At 38.3% G+C, this 18,179-nt stretch overlaps 1 protein-coding gene across 5 annotated transcripts in view; it reads left to right on the top strand.

The window, feature by feature from the left end:
- KIF16B (kinesin family member 16B) overlaps nt 1–18,179 on the top strand; it is a 301,193-nt gene that overhangs the window by 157,668 nt on the left and 125,346 nt on the right. For all 5 annotated transcript variants that reach the window (XM_054574081.1, XM_054574080.1, XM_054574079.1 and 2 more), the window contains exons 16-17: nt 15,726–15,808; nt 17,165–17,253. In XM_054574081.1, coding sequence (XP_054430056.1) covers nt 15,726–15,808; nt 17,165–17,253 — 172 coding nt within the window. The remainder of the gene's footprint in view (nt 1–15,725; nt 15,809–17,164; nt 17,254–18,179) is intronic.

Here is an 18,179-nt window from a genome sequence, read left to right as displayed (position 1 = left end):
CCAGCAGTGTTTGTTATGGGTCCAATATTGAGTCCAGCATCCTGTGTTGCATTTGTTTGCCATGTCTCTCTAGTCTCTTTTAGTCTGGAAGAGTTCTTTTGTCTTTCCTTGACTTTTATGACTTTGACAATTTTGAAAACTGCAGGTCAGATATGTTATAGGGTTTATCTGATGACGTCTCATGATTAGACTAGTATCATGTATTTTGACAGGAATATGAGAGATATGATGCTATATTTTAATTCTGTCCCATTACACAGTATCTCTTGCCGTTACTAATGATGCTCTGTGATCATTTGATTAAAGTGGAGCTTGCTAGGCTTCTTCACTGTGAAATTACTCTCTTTTTTGCATTCTTGATATAAAATTGAACACAACAAATGAAAGAACAAGACAAATAAAAACTTACAGACACAGAAACAATATGTTGGTTACCAATAGGAAAGGAGGATTGGGGGGAGGTGGTAAAAGGTAAAGGGGGTCAAATACGTGGTGATGGAAGGAAATTTGAATGGTAAACACACAGTGCAGTATACAGATGATGTATTATAGAATTGTATACATGAAGTTACTCTTTTTTTATTAATAAAGATAGGGGGAAGGTCCAATACTTTGAAATAGTAAACATTCTATTCTTTATCATACTTTCACCATCATTGATCTTAGAATCCATTGATTTTTTTCTGATTTAATTTTTATTCTCGTGGATGCTGAATGGTGATTCTCTTTTTTACATTTATTTTCTTTTTACTGTAGAACTGTATTTTTTGTAATTTTTTAAAAACTACTTTTACAATAAGTTGTCTTTTTACATTAAAAAAGAGCTGTCTTTTTGCCATTTACTCATTAATTAATTTAAATGAACAGAGTCATATGGCTTGCTATTTTATTTGGTAAGTTTTTTATTTCTATCATTTTTTTTTTTTAGCTCGAATTGTCCCAATAGGAGTTCCTTTTAATCCAGTTTCTCTGTCTTTTTGGCTTACTTCCCATTGTGAATACTTCCCAGGCTGATCTTATACTTTCTCGGAATCAGTGAGTCCTCCAAGGAGCCTGGCTCCTTTTAATAGAAAATGGGATTTAGAAACCAAGTTCTGGGTACTTGGTGTGTTCATTGCTACTGAAGTATCCTTGCTCCTGGGTCCTGTCAGTCAGCAGAGTTAAGGAAAATGTGTATGTGTGTGTGAACACTAATAACTATATTTCTATTTATATTGGTATATTGAAATATATTTTACTACCTATATTGTTAAAAAGGAATTCACACCAACACCTCTAATTTCAACCCAACAGCATAGAGTTCATTCTAGTTTTCTCCTTTTTCTTATTTGTTGCTCCCTTTTCTGACAGTGACAAACCTGACTCTCATTATTTAACCAGTGTCCTGTCATTGCTTCCCCCTCTTCACGCAGGGTCCCTCCTCTTCCTGCTCAGGTTGGGTGCCCTTACCTAGCTTCTCTTAGTGCAGAAACCTCCCTCACCCCATGCCACATGCTACCATTTTCCTGCAGATACCCATTTTGTTCAGCCCTGCCTGACAGCTTTTGGACTGACTGATGCAAGAGAGAAAAAAAGAAGTTGACATTATATTTTAAGCTCTTTTTATAGATTATATATAGTCTTTATAATTACAATTTTTTCATGGTTACATACCTGTTGTGACAGGAATTGGACAGAGGCAGACTGGAAAACATGTAGTTTAGTGGTGTCAGCCAAATCATAAACAGAAGTCAGTTGCAAAGAGTTATCTCAGGAAAGGACACAGCATGGACCAGGACAATCGTGCTTTTATAAGAGGCATAGAGAGTCCAAAGACATTCTGAAAGCCACTGATAGAATACGTACCTATGTGCCCACTTCCACATCATCCACCCATCTTCCCATCCATTGAGCTCCCCATCTTTTTTTTTCTTAACTTAGTAGTTTTTAGTCTCAAGGTAAGTTGAGCTTGGGAAACATCATGAGTGGCCTGGAGCTGGCCGGGAAGTTCAGAGGTCAGCAATAGCAGGTGAGTAGCTCAAACCAAGGACACAGTGAGCCTCTAGTGATCATTTGCAAAGCACTATTTCCTGTTTTGTGTGTGTGTGTGTGTGTTTTTTTTGTTTTTTTTTTTGGCAGGCAGGTCAAGTGCCCTGGCTAGAGAAGCTGGTTCTTGCCAGGCAGCAGAGTTAGTCGTAGTAAGAGGCTGTTTCTTCCCTGAGCCCAGAAAGTTATCATAATTGGCCAGCAGACAAGTGATCACACTGTAGGGCTCTTCAATGTGAGCCCTGCTTGGGAAAACACAGAGCCTTGTGCAGAAAACATGGGTAATTGGAGGGCACACAGTTGAGAGATGGCCGCACCAGTGAATTACATAACTGGATCTAGATCGCAGCTGACTGCCTATCTGTTCTCTTAGGACCTCAGGTAGAGGTCCTGCTGCTGTTCCTCTAGGCCGCAGCGGGGGTGCAGCAGCCATGATGAAAGATTAGAGACAGTGTTTCCTTGTCCAGTAGAGATCACTGTACTGGCTTCCTGCCCCTCATGTCTGAGGCAGGTAACCTTGTTTTGATGACTGTGTTTATTTTTACAAGGTCTTAACAAGAGGTTGTACTGGTTTTTAATGTCATCCTTAACATGTGAGTAGAATAGTTACATTATTGCCTGCCAGAATTGTGGGAAATAAATCATGTATTTTTTTTCTCTGATTAATTTGAATGTGTATTCCATGTAACCTTATAACTCCTTATAACTCCTTTTTCACATTTAATTTAGCTATTTCCCCAATATTATGTTTTCTGTTTAAATATAATTTTGTTACCTTTTAAGTCTACTGTTTATTTGTTTTATTTGACTGTATTTTTCTTTGGGATTTCTTTGATAGTTTCAAAATTGGCCATGGAACTTATAAACATTGTACTCTTTTTCTCTGTTATTTATTTATGATTTAATTATGTTTTCCAGGATTTCATTTTGAAATATTAATTATGTAATCCATCTGGGGTTCACTGATATATATAGATCTAATTTAATTTCCCAACATTGGTATATCATTTATTATAACCTTTTCCTACTCTATACGCACCTCCCTTTTGAAGCAATTTGTTTATCAAAAATGAAAACATATGTAGTATATATTTCTACTTCTTGGCTTTTCACTTTGTTCTAGCCCTATGTATTTCTACTTTTGTACCAGTATCACACAGTTTTAAAGTTTGTTGTGTTATAATATGCTTTAATTTCTTTCTCATCTGAATGACATTTTTGCTATTCATGCCTATTAAATTTTTCAACAAAATTTTAGATCAGTTTGTTCTCATTTTTAAAAATACATTTTCATCTTGGGACTTCTATTTATTCTGTATGTGTCTTCATATATTTAAGTTTTTATCTACCTTCCAATAAAACTAAAAGCATTTAATATATGTACTTGATCAACTGTGTTCATTCATGTATACACAATTCTGAACATAGCTATATATATTATCTGCCAAGAAATGGGGAGGAAAAAAAGACTTCATTCTATAATAATTATTTTCAAGACTTGGTCGCTGTGGCTCTGTGGATTGAGCACCAGCCTGTGAACCAAAGGGTCTCCAGTTCAATTCCCAGTCAGGGCACACGCCTGGGCTATGGGCCAGGTCCCCAGTAGGGGGTGCACAAGTGGCAACCACACATTAATGTTTCTCTCCCTTTCTCCCTCCCTTCCCCTCTGTCTAAAAATAAAATAAATAAATCTTAAAAAAAAGATAATCTTTAAAAATAATCTATTTTTATTATAATATTTGTTGCAGGTTTTTTAAATACAAAGGCCTTTTAAGATCATCAGTTTAAAACCATATGGGGAAAGTAGGGCTCAAAGAATTCAGTAACTGAACTCTAGGACTTCTGAGCCTTGTGCATTGTTTTCTCAGATACCCAAAATTGCAGTCTGGTGTTCTTGTGAAAGTGGAGAAGGATTTATGGTTGGGATTAATGTGGGGGTCTTCTTTAGTATAAGCAGTGCTTGAGTCGCAAACAGCCCACAAACGTCAACATTGGCTGCTGGATCCAACTGGCCTTGTTTTCCAGCCATCAGACTATTTGCTCTGTGTGCTTTCTCTGCTCCAGCCATGTTTCTCTGGAGCTTCTGGACTTTACACTACCCACAGCCCTGGACACTGGATGCTGAGAAAATTAAGCGGATTACACACAGCGACCATTGCTCCTACCCTGTTTAGGGGTTAAACAAATCTCTTGTATTGCCTGGAAACTGTTATGCATAATGATATTTCTGTGGGAAAATCAGTCCTGAGTTCCAAACAACGTACTGAAAAAGGAACTTTTAGAGCACATACTGTTTAATGTAGGAACTGCCCAGAACTTAATACTTCATATTGGAGTTATCCTTCTACTCCTCTCCCTGAAAACAGATGATTCTTTATTTAGTTCAAAGAAATTGCTTATCATTTCATTGCCATCTGCTCACATAGCTATGATTATGTCTTGAATTCTCTTGTGCATTGAGGCATGGTAGATAAATAATAAATATATTTCCCATGCAATATTTTTATTAAGTGGTTTTTGTCCTAAACTTTTACTGAAATTGAAAGTCCATTTGAAAAAATATGACTATTTAAGTTAGTGATGACTGGAACTGAATTTTTGGATCTTTATACTGAAGATACAACTTGTCCTAAGAAAGTAGTAGTGCTAATTGGCAGTCAAGGTTAATTGTCAGAATTTTCTCTCCTTGTGAGGTTCTCTTAATTGTTTTATTACCATACTGCCATGATATTCAATACGATGGGTTTGAATTCCCCTGGCATTCTGCTCTGCTACCCAACAGCTTTCTCAATATCACTGTTAATAAAATTGACATAAAAATGCTATGTTCCAATGTTAAAACACCACACTGAGTATAATAAATATCATTTATAAGTCTTAGGCTAGTGAAATGCAAGATGATTTTGTATTTCCAGGCATTACATGAGAGAAGCATAAGACTTTAATACATATACTTTTAAGGCTGAAAGTTTCATCAATCAAAAAACATGTATAGTCCTTCAGAGATTAAAGGTTAGAATTCTCAACTTAGCCTTTCTTGATTTTTGAGCCGTATTAAAGTGAGAACTTGAACATCTTTTTAAAACACCAAATATATGATGCAGTTTTTTGTGATAACAAAAATACGTTGGGCAAAATAAGGTTTATAATTGTAAGTATGTGAAACACAGACTTTATTCTTGTATTATTATAGTTTATTAATTATTGTATTATTTTCCATAAAAATAACTGTAAACTTATTTTTGCCCCCTGCTCCCCTGTATGTAGTAAAAATAAAAAATGTGAATAGTAGGCGCATGCCTATTATCGACCTTGAGAATGCAAAGTGCCTGTTAGGCACTCCTGGTGGTTAATTTGGCACAAATTTGTAAACAGAGTAAAGTAGTTTTTGCTAAAGAGGGGTTCTTGCCTTCTCTGTGCTTCAGGGAAAAGCTGCACTGAGCTGCCAAGCCTCCTGCATTGTGCTCCTGCTGTCTCAATTGACCATAATAAAGGAGCTCTTAGGGTCCTAAATCAACCAGTAGGCTAACGACCTGCCGTGACCAATCGGGGCTGCACAGCTAGCTATATACTCATTTGCATCTTCACTGACCAATCAGCAGCTCCATTTGGATCAGTCAGGATGGTGGTCTCTGGGCCAATGAATGAGTAAAGATTTGGAACCCTCATTTTCATGAGAACTGACCAATCGGGGGCTGGGAGTGGGAACTCTTCTCTATGTAAGGCAGCCTCAATGAAGTACACGTACAGTTTCCACTGAATATTGCCTTTCCCTGGTTGGATCTGCAACACTGGAGCTGAGCTGCAACCAACAGTGGAGCTGAACAGTGACACCTGATCTGTAACACTGGAGTAACGCTGGCCCTCTCTCACCTGGGCCACCTCACTGGAGCTGTTCCACAGCTAGGCTGTATCACAGTTGAACTCTCTCCACTGAATAAAGTCCCTCCCCCACTGCATTCCAAATTGGGGACTCCTATTGATGTTGAATTGGTAACAGTGACCTTGGGTTGACACTTCAGTATAGTGTTAGCCTCTGGAAAAGAAAGGGGAGTTTTTGATTGGGCTACAAAAGAATTTTCTACTATATCTGTAAGGTTTTATTTTTTTATGGAAAAAAAGACTAAAGCAAAAACAAAGTACATGGACTTCATTAAAACAGTAATAATTGAGAAACAGGATTAAACAGAGCACTGTATTTTTACTCCAAAAACTATCTTGGCATTTACCCATAAAGCAATTTAAAGTAAGGGTATCAAGAGCAAAGAATACAGACAGATGTTCACCCGGTCACAGTGATTTAATCATTTTAATTCTACATTTGACTGGATTCTTGATTCACCTTACACTGCCAGCAGCTTCCTATCTTTTTATTACCAGTTTCCAGTTTATTGTTGATAGTTGGCATTTAAATGTTCCTTTTCATTAGTAAGTTACTATTCATTTGGAAATGTGTTAGTTGGGCTGTCCTGTTAGCAAGCACATGTAGTAATGACCACTTCTTTATCTAAATTACTTAAGATGCTTGTGAATGTCAACTAACAGGAGATTTATTTATATTTAGCAGATTGTCACCATTGGGGAAAATTTTTACCTGTATCAGTTAACAGCCTTCTTCCTTTCAGACTGCATAAACAGTGCTTCCTTTGCCTTAAATTACAGGAATGTTTTTATCTGATAATAGCACTAATATGAAAAGCATTTGTTAATGGGGTGAGAATTAAACGTGGTCACATATATAATGCATGTTGCCTAAAACATGTTGTATGAAAATTTTCTCACTTTTTTTGAGTTTATGCAGAAACAGTGCATGGGATATGCAGCATTTCATCTGACCATGCTCTTCAGTTTACTTGTTCTCTGACACTTAGTTTTCTTCACTCCCATGATACTGAAGGTTCCATGGTGTTATTTCATAGAACAAGTTCACTGTACAATTCCTCAGAAAAAGGAGGCAGTTGCTAGAGGAGAGCATGTGAATTTGACTACAGTGTCTAATTCATAGTCCTTGAGTCATTTTTGGTAGAGTCTCAGATGTTAGAATTTTCTTTTTTTTCATATACTTAACATGAAATGGTATAAAAATCAATTGAGTTCTCATTAAGAAAGTAATTCTGGATTTGCCCTACAATTACCAGGAAGTATTCTCTCTTATTTTGATTTTTTTTTTTTTTTACTGTAATGCGTTATTTTAAAGCTGATAGTTGTTAAATGTAATTAATTTTTCATATCGGTATATTCTTTTGGTTTTCTTGTTGGTTTTTCAGAGCCACTGAATGCTCATTTCTCCTTTTAGAAATGCTGCAGAAACTACATCTGGGGAATTTACACTTAGATGCATTTGAATGTGTTATGCCTGAGTGCTAAAATAGATTTGCATCTATTCAAGCACTCAAAAAAGAAGGAACAGGTGATTGTCTGGGGAGTGGAGCTGAGGAGCCTTTGATAAAATTTTAATTTGCTGAAATTCCAGTCTGAGTTGGTCAGAAGCTAATTAAAAAAGAATTTAGTGGAACTACAAAGGAAAATAGATCTTTCAGGAGTTTAGTGAAGGCATCCAGGGAACAGAAGAGGCCTTTTACACATTACAAAAAGATATCAATGTCTCATCCCCATTTGACTTACCTGCACTTGCCCATAAATACTTACTAGATACTGTCCTCAAATTTGTGACCGGCAAATCTGAATCGTGTGTGGATAGTTCGGTAGATATGTTCAATGTCAAAGCCCTAACTATTCTTAAAGACTATTCCCAAAGCCAGTGGTTCTTTAAAGTGTATCCCTGATCAGCAATGTCATCATTACCTGGAAGCTTTTTGAAATGCTCTTCTTAGACCTACTGAATCAGAAAATACAGGGATAGAGCCCAACAGTTTTGTTTTTATAGGTAATTCTGATGCACACTCAAATATGAGAATGACCAAAGCTAATTACGCTGAAGTCAGTTTCTTGGTGCCCCAGACTTTGAGGCATGAGACAACCTCTTGTCAAACTCTTTAACCTCTTCCTTTTCTTGGTTGGTTCATCACATCTAGTTTTCATGATCTCTCTGCTCCTTTTTATATTTCATTTTCAGCTTTACATCCCATAGGATGGCTTTACAATATGTCTTGGCATGGATTTCTTGGCATTTACCTGTTTGGGGTTTGCTGATCTTCTTTAATCTGTAGGTTTACAACTTTCTCAAGATTTGGGAAGCTTTTAGCCATTATTTGTTAAAATTTTTCTTTCGCACTATATTCTTTTTGTTCTGGGGCTCCAATTATATGACTGTTAAATATTAGTATTGTCTCACAGGTCTCTGAGGCTCTGTTTATTTATTTTTATCTTTTGGTAAACTTTTTCCCCCTTCACTTTTCAGGTTACATAATTTTATTTGATCTGTTTCCAAGTTCATTGAGTCTCTTTGTCATCTCCATTCTGCTATTGAGCTCATCCAATGGGTTATTTATTTTGGTTAGTATATTTTTTAGTTTAGTAGTATTTGATTCCTTATATCTTTTATTTCTTTGTTGAACTGTTTTTATCTTTCAAGAGTGTTCTCTCATGTTTGACCATTTTTATAATAGCTGAGTTAAAGTCTTTATCAAACATCTATTGACCATTTTTTTTTTTCTTTGCCATATAAGTCAAAAGTTCCCCAGTTCTTCATATGCTGAGTAATATTAGATTGCCTGGATGTTTTTGATATCATGTTTTGAGATTCTGAGTCTTGTTTAAATTTTATAGGAAATGTTGATTTTGTTTGTTTGTTTTGTTTTAGCAGGCAATTGACCTGGCTGTATTCAGACTATAAGTTAGAGTCAGCCTCTGTGGGCTGTGATTCTAATTCCAATGCCAATTTAGTTTTCAATGCCTTTGCAGGCTATTCCAGCCTGTCCTATGCATGTACTACCTAGTGGTCAGTCTGGCCCTGGGTAGTGGTCTGTATCTTAGTTCAGTTCACCAAGTTTTCATGTACAGGTGAGTGTCAGATTCATGCATGCACAGTTGGGGGTGGCCCAGGAATTTATAAACAATTCTGTGAGGACACTTCCCCAAACTTCTCCCTCTATACCATCTTCCAAGAGTCTTTGTTTTTCTGTCACCTGGCTAGAAATATGGACCTTTATTCTACTTCTCATGTTCTTCCTGCACTTGTGCCCATGTCCAGAGCCAGGCATTGAAAGGGCAGAGAGGAAAAAGCAACAGAGGTCTGGCCCACCCTCTTGGGGACCCCAGCTCCTGTGATTAGAAAGGGATTTTTCCCTTCCTCATAAGTGGAAACATCTGATTGTCCCTTGCTGCTGCCACTGCTACCTTGGGACCTTCTCCCTTCTCCTTGAACCTGAACTCAAAGGCTTCTCCTGAAATTCTCTTATGACTAATCTGATATCAACTTTTGGGCCTCCTCCTAGACCAAGCCAGGGGACACTGGAGGGAAATAAAGGGGTAAATTCACTACTGGCTCAGTGGTGCTTCAGATGCTGGTCTTCTTCAACCCACCAGCTACTGTTCACTTTTGAGTTCCCTCAAATCCCTGCTTCCTGCATAGGGAGTGACATTTGGTGGGAGAGACAGGGTGAAGTGTACTCACTTCATCTTATGCAGAACCAAAACTTCTTTCACAAGGTGGCCTGAGACTACTGGAAAAGGCTTAATTTACCCAAAGCTGAAATCTGAAGTGAATGACTGTATTTGTCATAACGAGGGGTGTTGCAAAAGTGTCTTAGATAGACTTCTTCCAAAGTGCAGTGCATAGTGTAAAGGCTGGACCAAAGCTGCTGAGTCATGGCTGTTGTGTGGTGCTCGTGAATCCCAGGCCAGTGGCCTGAATTTTCTGTGGAAGGTGCTCATTGTCAGTGGATGGGTAATGTAGTAGCAGAGGTGAAGGGCAGTTTGGTAGCTCACAATGGAGGCTTGGAGATGAACGGGAGCAAAAAAGGGGTTGATGAAGGTAAGAGACTGTTGGAGCGTAGGAAGAAGGAATACATTTTAGAAGAACACCTTTAGAAGGAACAATGGAATATTGACAGCGTGGAGTGTGTGGGAGGCTAGAAATGAACAGCTGAGATTATACTAACAGGATAAGTAGTATCGTTGGTAACAAAGAAAATGAAGTAAAGAAAATTATTAATAGCTTGAGCAGTCAGTGTAATTCCTCCCATTCGGTACCTTTGAATTTATTTTATTGTCTACTCTCTGGTATCCCCTCTAATTACTTCAGACACTTTCTACATTTTCCTTTAGGAGGACCAGACCTGGTCTTATATACTCTCTTTGTATCTCTCCTAGTGCTTTAAGAAGGAAAAATAATCAGTTCCCACTCATCTGTACACACCCACCCACCCACCCACCCACCCCTAAACATTTCTTTGGGGACGGGATTGAAGCATCTTGAAATTTTATAAAAGCTCCAAGTTCAGCCTCTTCACACAATTGGACAAATAATTTTTGATGAGTTTTTTGGCTGGAAATCTCAATGACAAAGATTGAAGATCTCCTTTCTTCTCCAGGGTCCAATCATCTAATTTTGCAATTTTTACTATACCAAGATTAAATGGGGTTTAAGTGATTTATCTAAAGCAGGAAATTATAAATCCATATTTGAATTATAAATGTAGAAAAGGAAAGGATGGCCAGTGTATCTATTTGGTGAGATGTCATGTGCACTTAGGCCATTTACACATGCTAGCTGACGATCGGATGGCACACTTTGATCCTGCCAGCCGCTGCCCTCGATGCCGAGTGCCTGTCATCATCGGAGCCTGTCTTCAGTCCCACCCATGTGTTCTGTTTGAATTCATTAGTATTCATATGAAATTTTCTTCCCCACCACCAACACCATGGCAAATCTTAATCTTCTCTATCACTGCCCAAAGCCAGTGATAGAGAAAAATTATATAATTCCTCCATTTAGAGAAAATTACTGTAATTTATAGGTCATAAATAATAAAGTCAGTGTCACAGGAGTTCAAGAGCCTAGAGAACATATTACTTAAAGTGTTCTTAAGTACTGACATATATTAGTTGAAATTAGACTTTATCCGGTCCCAAAAATGGTGCCATCATCATAACTTACTTTAATGTAAATATTTTTAAGACATTTTAAATCAGAAAGAAAATTATCATACACACAAGCAAGCTTCTTTTCATTTGAATCAGGAAATGAAGTAAGAACCTCCCATTCTACCTCACCCCAACCTTTTATTCAGTACCATTCCCCAGAGAACAATGTGTTCCCAGATAGAACTTTTATTTTTTTTTGGGTCTATTGTACCTAAAATGGAAATGTTTCTTTCACTGAACATACTTTAGCAGTGAGTTATATCTTGTGTGTATGTATGTGGGGGTGAGGATGGGGGTGGCATTCTAAAGAAATTAAATTCAGGATGTGGAGCACTGAAGCACAATATCAAAGGGCCTCATCTTTTGGCCTCTACACTCATACTGCATTGGACCATGGACTTTTGAGAATACAGTTGTCTTTTTTGTTTCTATTAATTGGAACTGAAAATGAAATATTCATACACCATCATCTGAGAAATACTCATATGGCAATTAATAGAAAAAAAGTTGATTTATTTCTGTAGTAGCAGAATTAGAAAATCTCACATAAATTTGAAAGGTAATAGTGATATTGATGATTATCACTATACATCTTAGAACTCCGTGGAAATGTTTACATGTTTTATATTTTTAAGTGTATTTGAAATACTAAAATAGAAAATCTGTTGTAGAACCAGCCTTCAGCTGTTCCATTCAAAGAGATTTAAATGAAGCTTTTTTTGTTGTTAACAAGTGTCTTTGTCTACCCTTTTACAATGTCATTTCCCCTTTTAAGACCATCTGGAATTTGTCTGTCTTCTGTTATTTAACAGGGCCTGAAGTAATCTCAAAGAAGCCTTCATAAATTTAAAGAAGGTTTAAACATATTCTAAAAGTTACAAATTAAGTGCATCACAAAAAGTCCATCTGCTGTGATTAGTCACATTAACCTCAGATCAAGTTCATAGTTAAAAAGAATTTAAGATCTGGAAGGAACCTTATCCAGCTTGATGACTAAGTGAGGAGACTGAACTCTGCAGGGGTTAAACAGTGACTTGTTCTTGGCCACATCAAGAGTTCAAGCAAGGCTCACTCTCTGCGTGTCATACAGAAACTTTACACTGTCAGTCATTCTCATTCATTCATTCATTCATTCATTTTCCTTCAGCTCTCATATTTCTTTTTAAAATATACTCACAAGTCTCCTTTTAACAAAAAACACAGTGAACTATCCAGCTATCAACTCTGTCTTTTTCTTTATACATCGATTTCTTGAACGAATTTTCTGTCTGTACTCAGATCTTAGCTCAGTCACTCTACATCCCCTTCAGTTTGGCTTCTGACAGCCCTCAAAATGCTATTGCGGAGGCCTTTTTCAATCATTTTATCCTGGCTGGCCTCTCTGAAGCATTTTGTATCCTTGACCATTCCTTCCCTTGGCTTTTGAGGTTTTCCTTCTCCCTCTCTGATGGCCCCTTCTCTGTTTCCTTCGTAGATTCATCCTCCTCTAGTTGGCCATTAAAAGTCAGCATTCAAGGTGCCCAGCGGGTTCCACCTCTCTAGTCTCTCCTCAGGTGACTTCCCCACACGCATGGCTTCATTTATTAGAGATGACTCTTAAAAATATAGAGTGGTATACACACACATGATTCATATATGTGTACATACACACAGCGGTATTAGGTAGTTATGTATACATATGTGTGTAGATGTGTGTGTGTTATGTATACATATATGAGTAGATAGTAAGTAGGTAGGTTGGCTGGTAGATAGGTAGGTAGGTAGGTAGATAGATAGATAGATAGATAGATAGATAGATAGATTGATAGGTATCCTAGGCTTTTCTTTTGGAGCTTCAGACCTATATTTCTGCCTGCCAAAGCCTTCTCAAATTCATTATGTCTAAAACCAAAGTCATGCTTTTTCCTTTAACCCAATCTTAGTTCTTTTCTGGTGTTCTCAAACTGTGTGAACAATTTACCACCCAACTAATACGACAGGCCAAACCTCACAAGCCTTTCTCACCTCCCTAAGGGCATCCTTTCCTAACCTCTCCTGCAATTAGTACCCTTCTAATGCGCCCTTGGAACACTGGGCAGGGTAGCTCTACTTCAGTTGCGGCTTTGCATTTATTTGTGGAATTATTTGATTATTTCTCTCTCCTACATGTTTATAAGCTTCATAAGGGCAAGGCAGATGTCTGACTTGTTCAACTGTGTATCCACTGTTTATCACAGTGACTAACATATGGTTCATTAAGTATTGAATGAATGAATGAGTGAATAAACAGCAGCATCATGTACAAATGAGCAAATTTGTAAAGTCAGTAGGTTTATTGAGTAAAGGGATACAGTAGAGGAAATAGAAGGAAACCAGACTTAACCCCTTTTATGTGCCAGGTAGTGTACACATATTGTTTAGATGGAAACAGAAATGGTCTTGGATAGTTTTGTTTTCTTTTATAGTTGCTTAAAGGGGTTTTTACATGAATGATGTGGATGGCAATATTATTTTCAATGATTAATATGATATGGAATATGTCTGTGAAATACTATTCTATTTTTTCCATTAACATATTTTAGCAATTTTCAACTTGCATGGATGGGCATTTGATTTAAGGAAAAAACAAGAATTGGACTAGAGGTAATTAACACCTGAAATGCGATTGCCTTATTAATCACCATTGTCACTTTAAGAGTGGTACATATACATACTCATACATGTTACACAAGGCTGTTTACTTTTGACTTTCTGTGTGGCACACAGTTGTGAGTCCCAGTCATAAAAGGCAGGGGAAACACCTTTCTTAATTATGGTAATTGTGCTTCTCCATAATTTGAAAGTATATAATGCAGTTTGACATGAGGGAATAAGCAGATTGTAGAGCAGATAATATCCACTGCTGCCCTTCTGAGCCTCCTAAAACCATGTTTCCCTTTGTGTATTGACTGCATTTACACTAAATAATAACCACCACCAGAACCAAACCTTCACTTGTCCCTTGGTTGTGATCTAAGTCTGTTAGATTTTAACCACATTGAATTTGAAATATCTTTGAGAATCTGAGGTAATAGGTTGAGTGAGCAGGCAGGTGTGAAGCTCCAGGATGGCTGGTTGGGGTATGCTCTTACCTGCAGGTGAGAGGTGGGTGACTGCTCAACTGGAGGGAGCACGCTCTGTCCACAGGAAGCAGCCACCAGCAGCCTGGGAATTTTTGCTAAGTGGCACCTCAGATCCACTGATACTGTATCTTCCAGTTTCTGAAGGGAATTTGGGAAGAAATTCAGACTTTTATGTGAAAACTGTGGGTTTTTAACTGTTGACAACTAATAATTTTTTTAAAACATTGCACATAAAACACAAAACACCAGTGAGCTGAATTTTTGTTCTGGCCACCCATGTCTGACCTTTTGTGCAGATTCTTCATCCTGACTCTCCAGGTCCTCACAGGCTATTTGCCTGTCTTCTGTCTAATAGCAATTCTTACTGCTGTCTCAGATACCCAGCACGAGTGGACTTTACTCCCTCCCCTCTCCAGACATAGCAGGCCTGTTTTCCTGCCTAAGTCTTAGCCCTTCCCCGTGGTTACCCCAAATTGGAACACCTCTTTTGTCCTCTAGCCCTCCTGAGAGACCCTGGGTGCAAAAGTCTATCCCACCTAGCGCAGCCTGGACTTGTCACATAGATACTCGACATCTCATCACATGATGTCCTTCATGGTTGACTTCTAGTGTGTGTGTCTTACCTTCACAAATAAGTTGCATTCTTTTTCAGGAAAAGATTGAACATTGGGGCCCATTCTGAGGTGTGGTGGACTCACAGGTGTTGATGGGACCGGATAAGATAGTGATTCTCTTCTGGAACATCATTTCCCTTAGATGCCTCCAGTGACAAGTAGCTCACTGCCTTCCCTGGCACCTGTATCAGCTTTGGATAGCTCTGACCTTCGAAAGTGTTTGCTGAATCATGTTGAAATTTGCCATCCAGCACCAAGGATTTTGTTACTCTTGGGCATTTACATTTACTTCTTTTGCCCCTTGTGCAGTCATTTTCTGAATAAGCAGGACCCACATCAATCAAAAAGGGTTTTCTTGTGTGTCGAACTTGACCATCTCAATTTTAACAGGCTTTTACCAAGACCCAATGTTTTTACATGGAAATAGACACTACATGTACACAATTTCTTTTCTGTAAAATTCTGAGGGATATTTTAGTAATAGTTACTGCTACTTTGTCAATTTTACCATGTTTTCGTTTGAAAGTATTTTCCTTTGAGATTTCTACTTTTACTGGCATTAATAAATATTTCCTATATTTGTGACCCTGCGCTTTGCTTGGTATTATCTGTCTTTGAAGAACTAATTTCCTTCTTTTCTCAACAATCAAAAGTATAATTACCTGTATATTAAGTTTTAAATGTCATATTCTAATGCTTGGATCAATTACTTCGGCCTTGTGTAACATGAGCATTGCAATACCTGACTATTAAAATAAAAGTATTTGCACATTTAAAAGTGAATTTTGAAAGCAGACTTTTGAGACTAAATCTTTCCTTTATTGTTATTGTTTTATACACTGGAAATTGCATTTCAACTATAAAATTCCATGTAATGATGTTACTGGCTGACCAAGTTGTGTACTGTAAACTCATTACTGTTTTTATGTGCTCTTAGGTGCTGTGATACTCTTAGGAAGAACCAATATGTTTCGTTTTAACCATCCAAAGGAGGCTGCCAAGCTCAGGGAGAAAAGGAAGGTGAGCTGCATGCAGGAGCCATTTCTGATCTGGGTGGGGCTGTATCTCCATTCTGGCCCCCAAAGCTTGATTATCTGGAGTACAGAACCACAAAAGTCCTATAGCCAGGATTGATCTGTTTCCCAACAGATTATTCACCAATGAAGTGGGAGGGTAAGCAAGTAAATTTCAGAGCAAAAGGAGACTAAGTCCTCTAGACCCTCCTCCTCAACCCTTTGCCCCCACAAGAATTGGGTGTCATGTGCATTAAGTGGAGAGTAATTTCCAATTTCAAGCATCTGTGTTACAAGTTAACCCAGTATCAGAATCACATTCATCCAAAAGTTTGCTCACTCTTTATTTGTTTATTTGGATGTTTCTTGGGGTGTGTAACAAGAAAGTGAGCTTAGGACAATTGGGAGAGACTTCATCTAGATTGGGTAGGGATATCCAGAGAACAGTGGATGAGGAGGTGGGTGGAGGACGAGAGAGACGGGAAGAAATGAGAGGGAGAGAGATCTGTCTAGGGACATCGTGGTGTCCTTAGACTGAGGAAGATAATGAAGACTGCAGCTGACGTTTCTGTGAGCCAGGCACTGTGTGGAACTTCCACATATTTTCCACTTTATCTGTGCAGTAGCTGTTTCTAGCTCCATCTCACAGATGATGGAGATGAGAAACTGAGACAAACTTGTTTCCTGGCCAGTGAGTGAGGTGTCAGTGGAAACCAACCTGGAACCAACCTGGAAACCAACCAGGGTTATAGCCCTAAACTGCCAACCTGGAAGTGTTTGCCCCTCAACTCTTAGTTACATAGCCCATCTCCGCATATTCGTAAGGACTGCCTGAGGTTGCCAGTGTTGTAGATGGGAAATAACAAGAAAGCTGAAACCTGAGTCTTTTCCTTCAAGCCTACTTCCAGCCTAGGGTCTCCCTGGAGGGTCCTTTTTGATACACAGTTGCAGAAAATGTTTGCTCATAGCTTTCCATGGAAGCAAAATGGGTCAACTCTTATTTTTTGGTGTTCTTTCCCTCTCCCTGCTCTGTCTGGATCACTCAATAAGTGCTCCTTGCCAGGGAATGAGGGCAACAGAGATGTCAGGACCCCTTCCGTCAACTTAATACAGCATGGTCAGGTAGGCCATCCAGGTGTGCAGTTCATGGTTGGTTTCCCCAGTTCAAGCATGCTAGGGCCCTGCTGTCTTTAGCTGAGAGCTTATGGTTGAGACTGCCCCTGATTTGCCATCCTTAGAAAGAGCAGCTGGTATGCCTGAGAAGCGCCTGCACTTGGTTGCTTCTCATTTGTTGAAAGCAGTGAGTCCAGAGCACTGGCCTCTATCTGCTAAGGTAACTTCGTTGCCCTGTGTCTGCTCCTAGAGTGGCCTTCTGTCCTCCTTCAGCTTGTCTATGACTGATCTCTCGAAGTCCTGTGAGAACCTCTCTGCCGTCATGTTATACAACCCAGGGTGAGTGAACAGCAGCTTCTCCTGCTCTGTGATCATCACTGTTGTGGTGTTTATTGTGTTAACTCCATTAAAGTCACTGGATAAAAGTAACCCTTTTGCAGTAGTGCCTTCTTATCAGATCAGCCATAGTCATTTTCCAAGTTCCTTTCCACTCTGGCTATTTGTGTAAATGATTCTACTTATAATTACAAAATAAATGAGATTACATATTCTGATTTTTTTTATAAACAACATAATAAGCATTACTAAGAATTATTATAAGCTTCATTACTATTTCCGTAACTAATATTTTAGAGTTGGCACTTTGATTACTCAATTCATGATCTCTCTTTGAGGCCCTTTTTTTTACATAGTATAAATTTATTGTAATAACAGAGACAGCTTTGATTCTTTGGGAATAGCATAACCCACGAAATTATGTTCACAACCTCCAAGCACTGGGGGGCCTCTGAGGACACTAACAATGTGTTTTAAATGAACCTAATAGTTGGTTGACCTGGGACAAGCAGCTTACCTACTCAGGTGCTTGATGGTTTCATCAGTGAAATGGTGGTAATAATGAAAATGTCTTAAAATGGGGAACTGAAAGAAGGGACTTTGGGGACCTTTCCAGTTTTGTGAGGTTCCATAAGTTTATCTTTCTATAAGGAAAATATGTAAAACAATGAAGGTAAATCTAATAGCTAAATGAGATAAAACTGACAACATCTTCTAGAACTATCATTTATTTAGTAGTTAGTGTACACCAAGCACTGTGCTCAGCACCTCACTTCCATCTCTTAATTCTCATGACTCTGTCCCCATTTCACATAGAATTTACATAGGTTTGCTTGCCCACAGTTTTGTAGTTGGTGCTCTAGTATCTGGTGTAAGTCCTGATTCTGATTTCCAGCCCCTGCTCTGACCATGAGGCTGATTCAGACCTG

The sequence above is a fragment of the Pteronotus mesoamericanus genome, unplaced genomic scaffold (assembly GCF_021234165.1).
Source record: "Pteronotus mesoamericanus isolate MK-2021 breed Mesoamerican mustached bat unplaced genomic scaffold, CSHL_Meso_final contig_25, whole genome shotgun sequence".
Lineage (NCBI taxonomy): Eukaryota > Metazoa > Chordata > Mammalia > Chiroptera > Mormoopidae > Pteronotus > Pteronotus mesoamericanus.
This window is presented reverse-complemented; position numbering and strand designations above follow the sequence as displayed.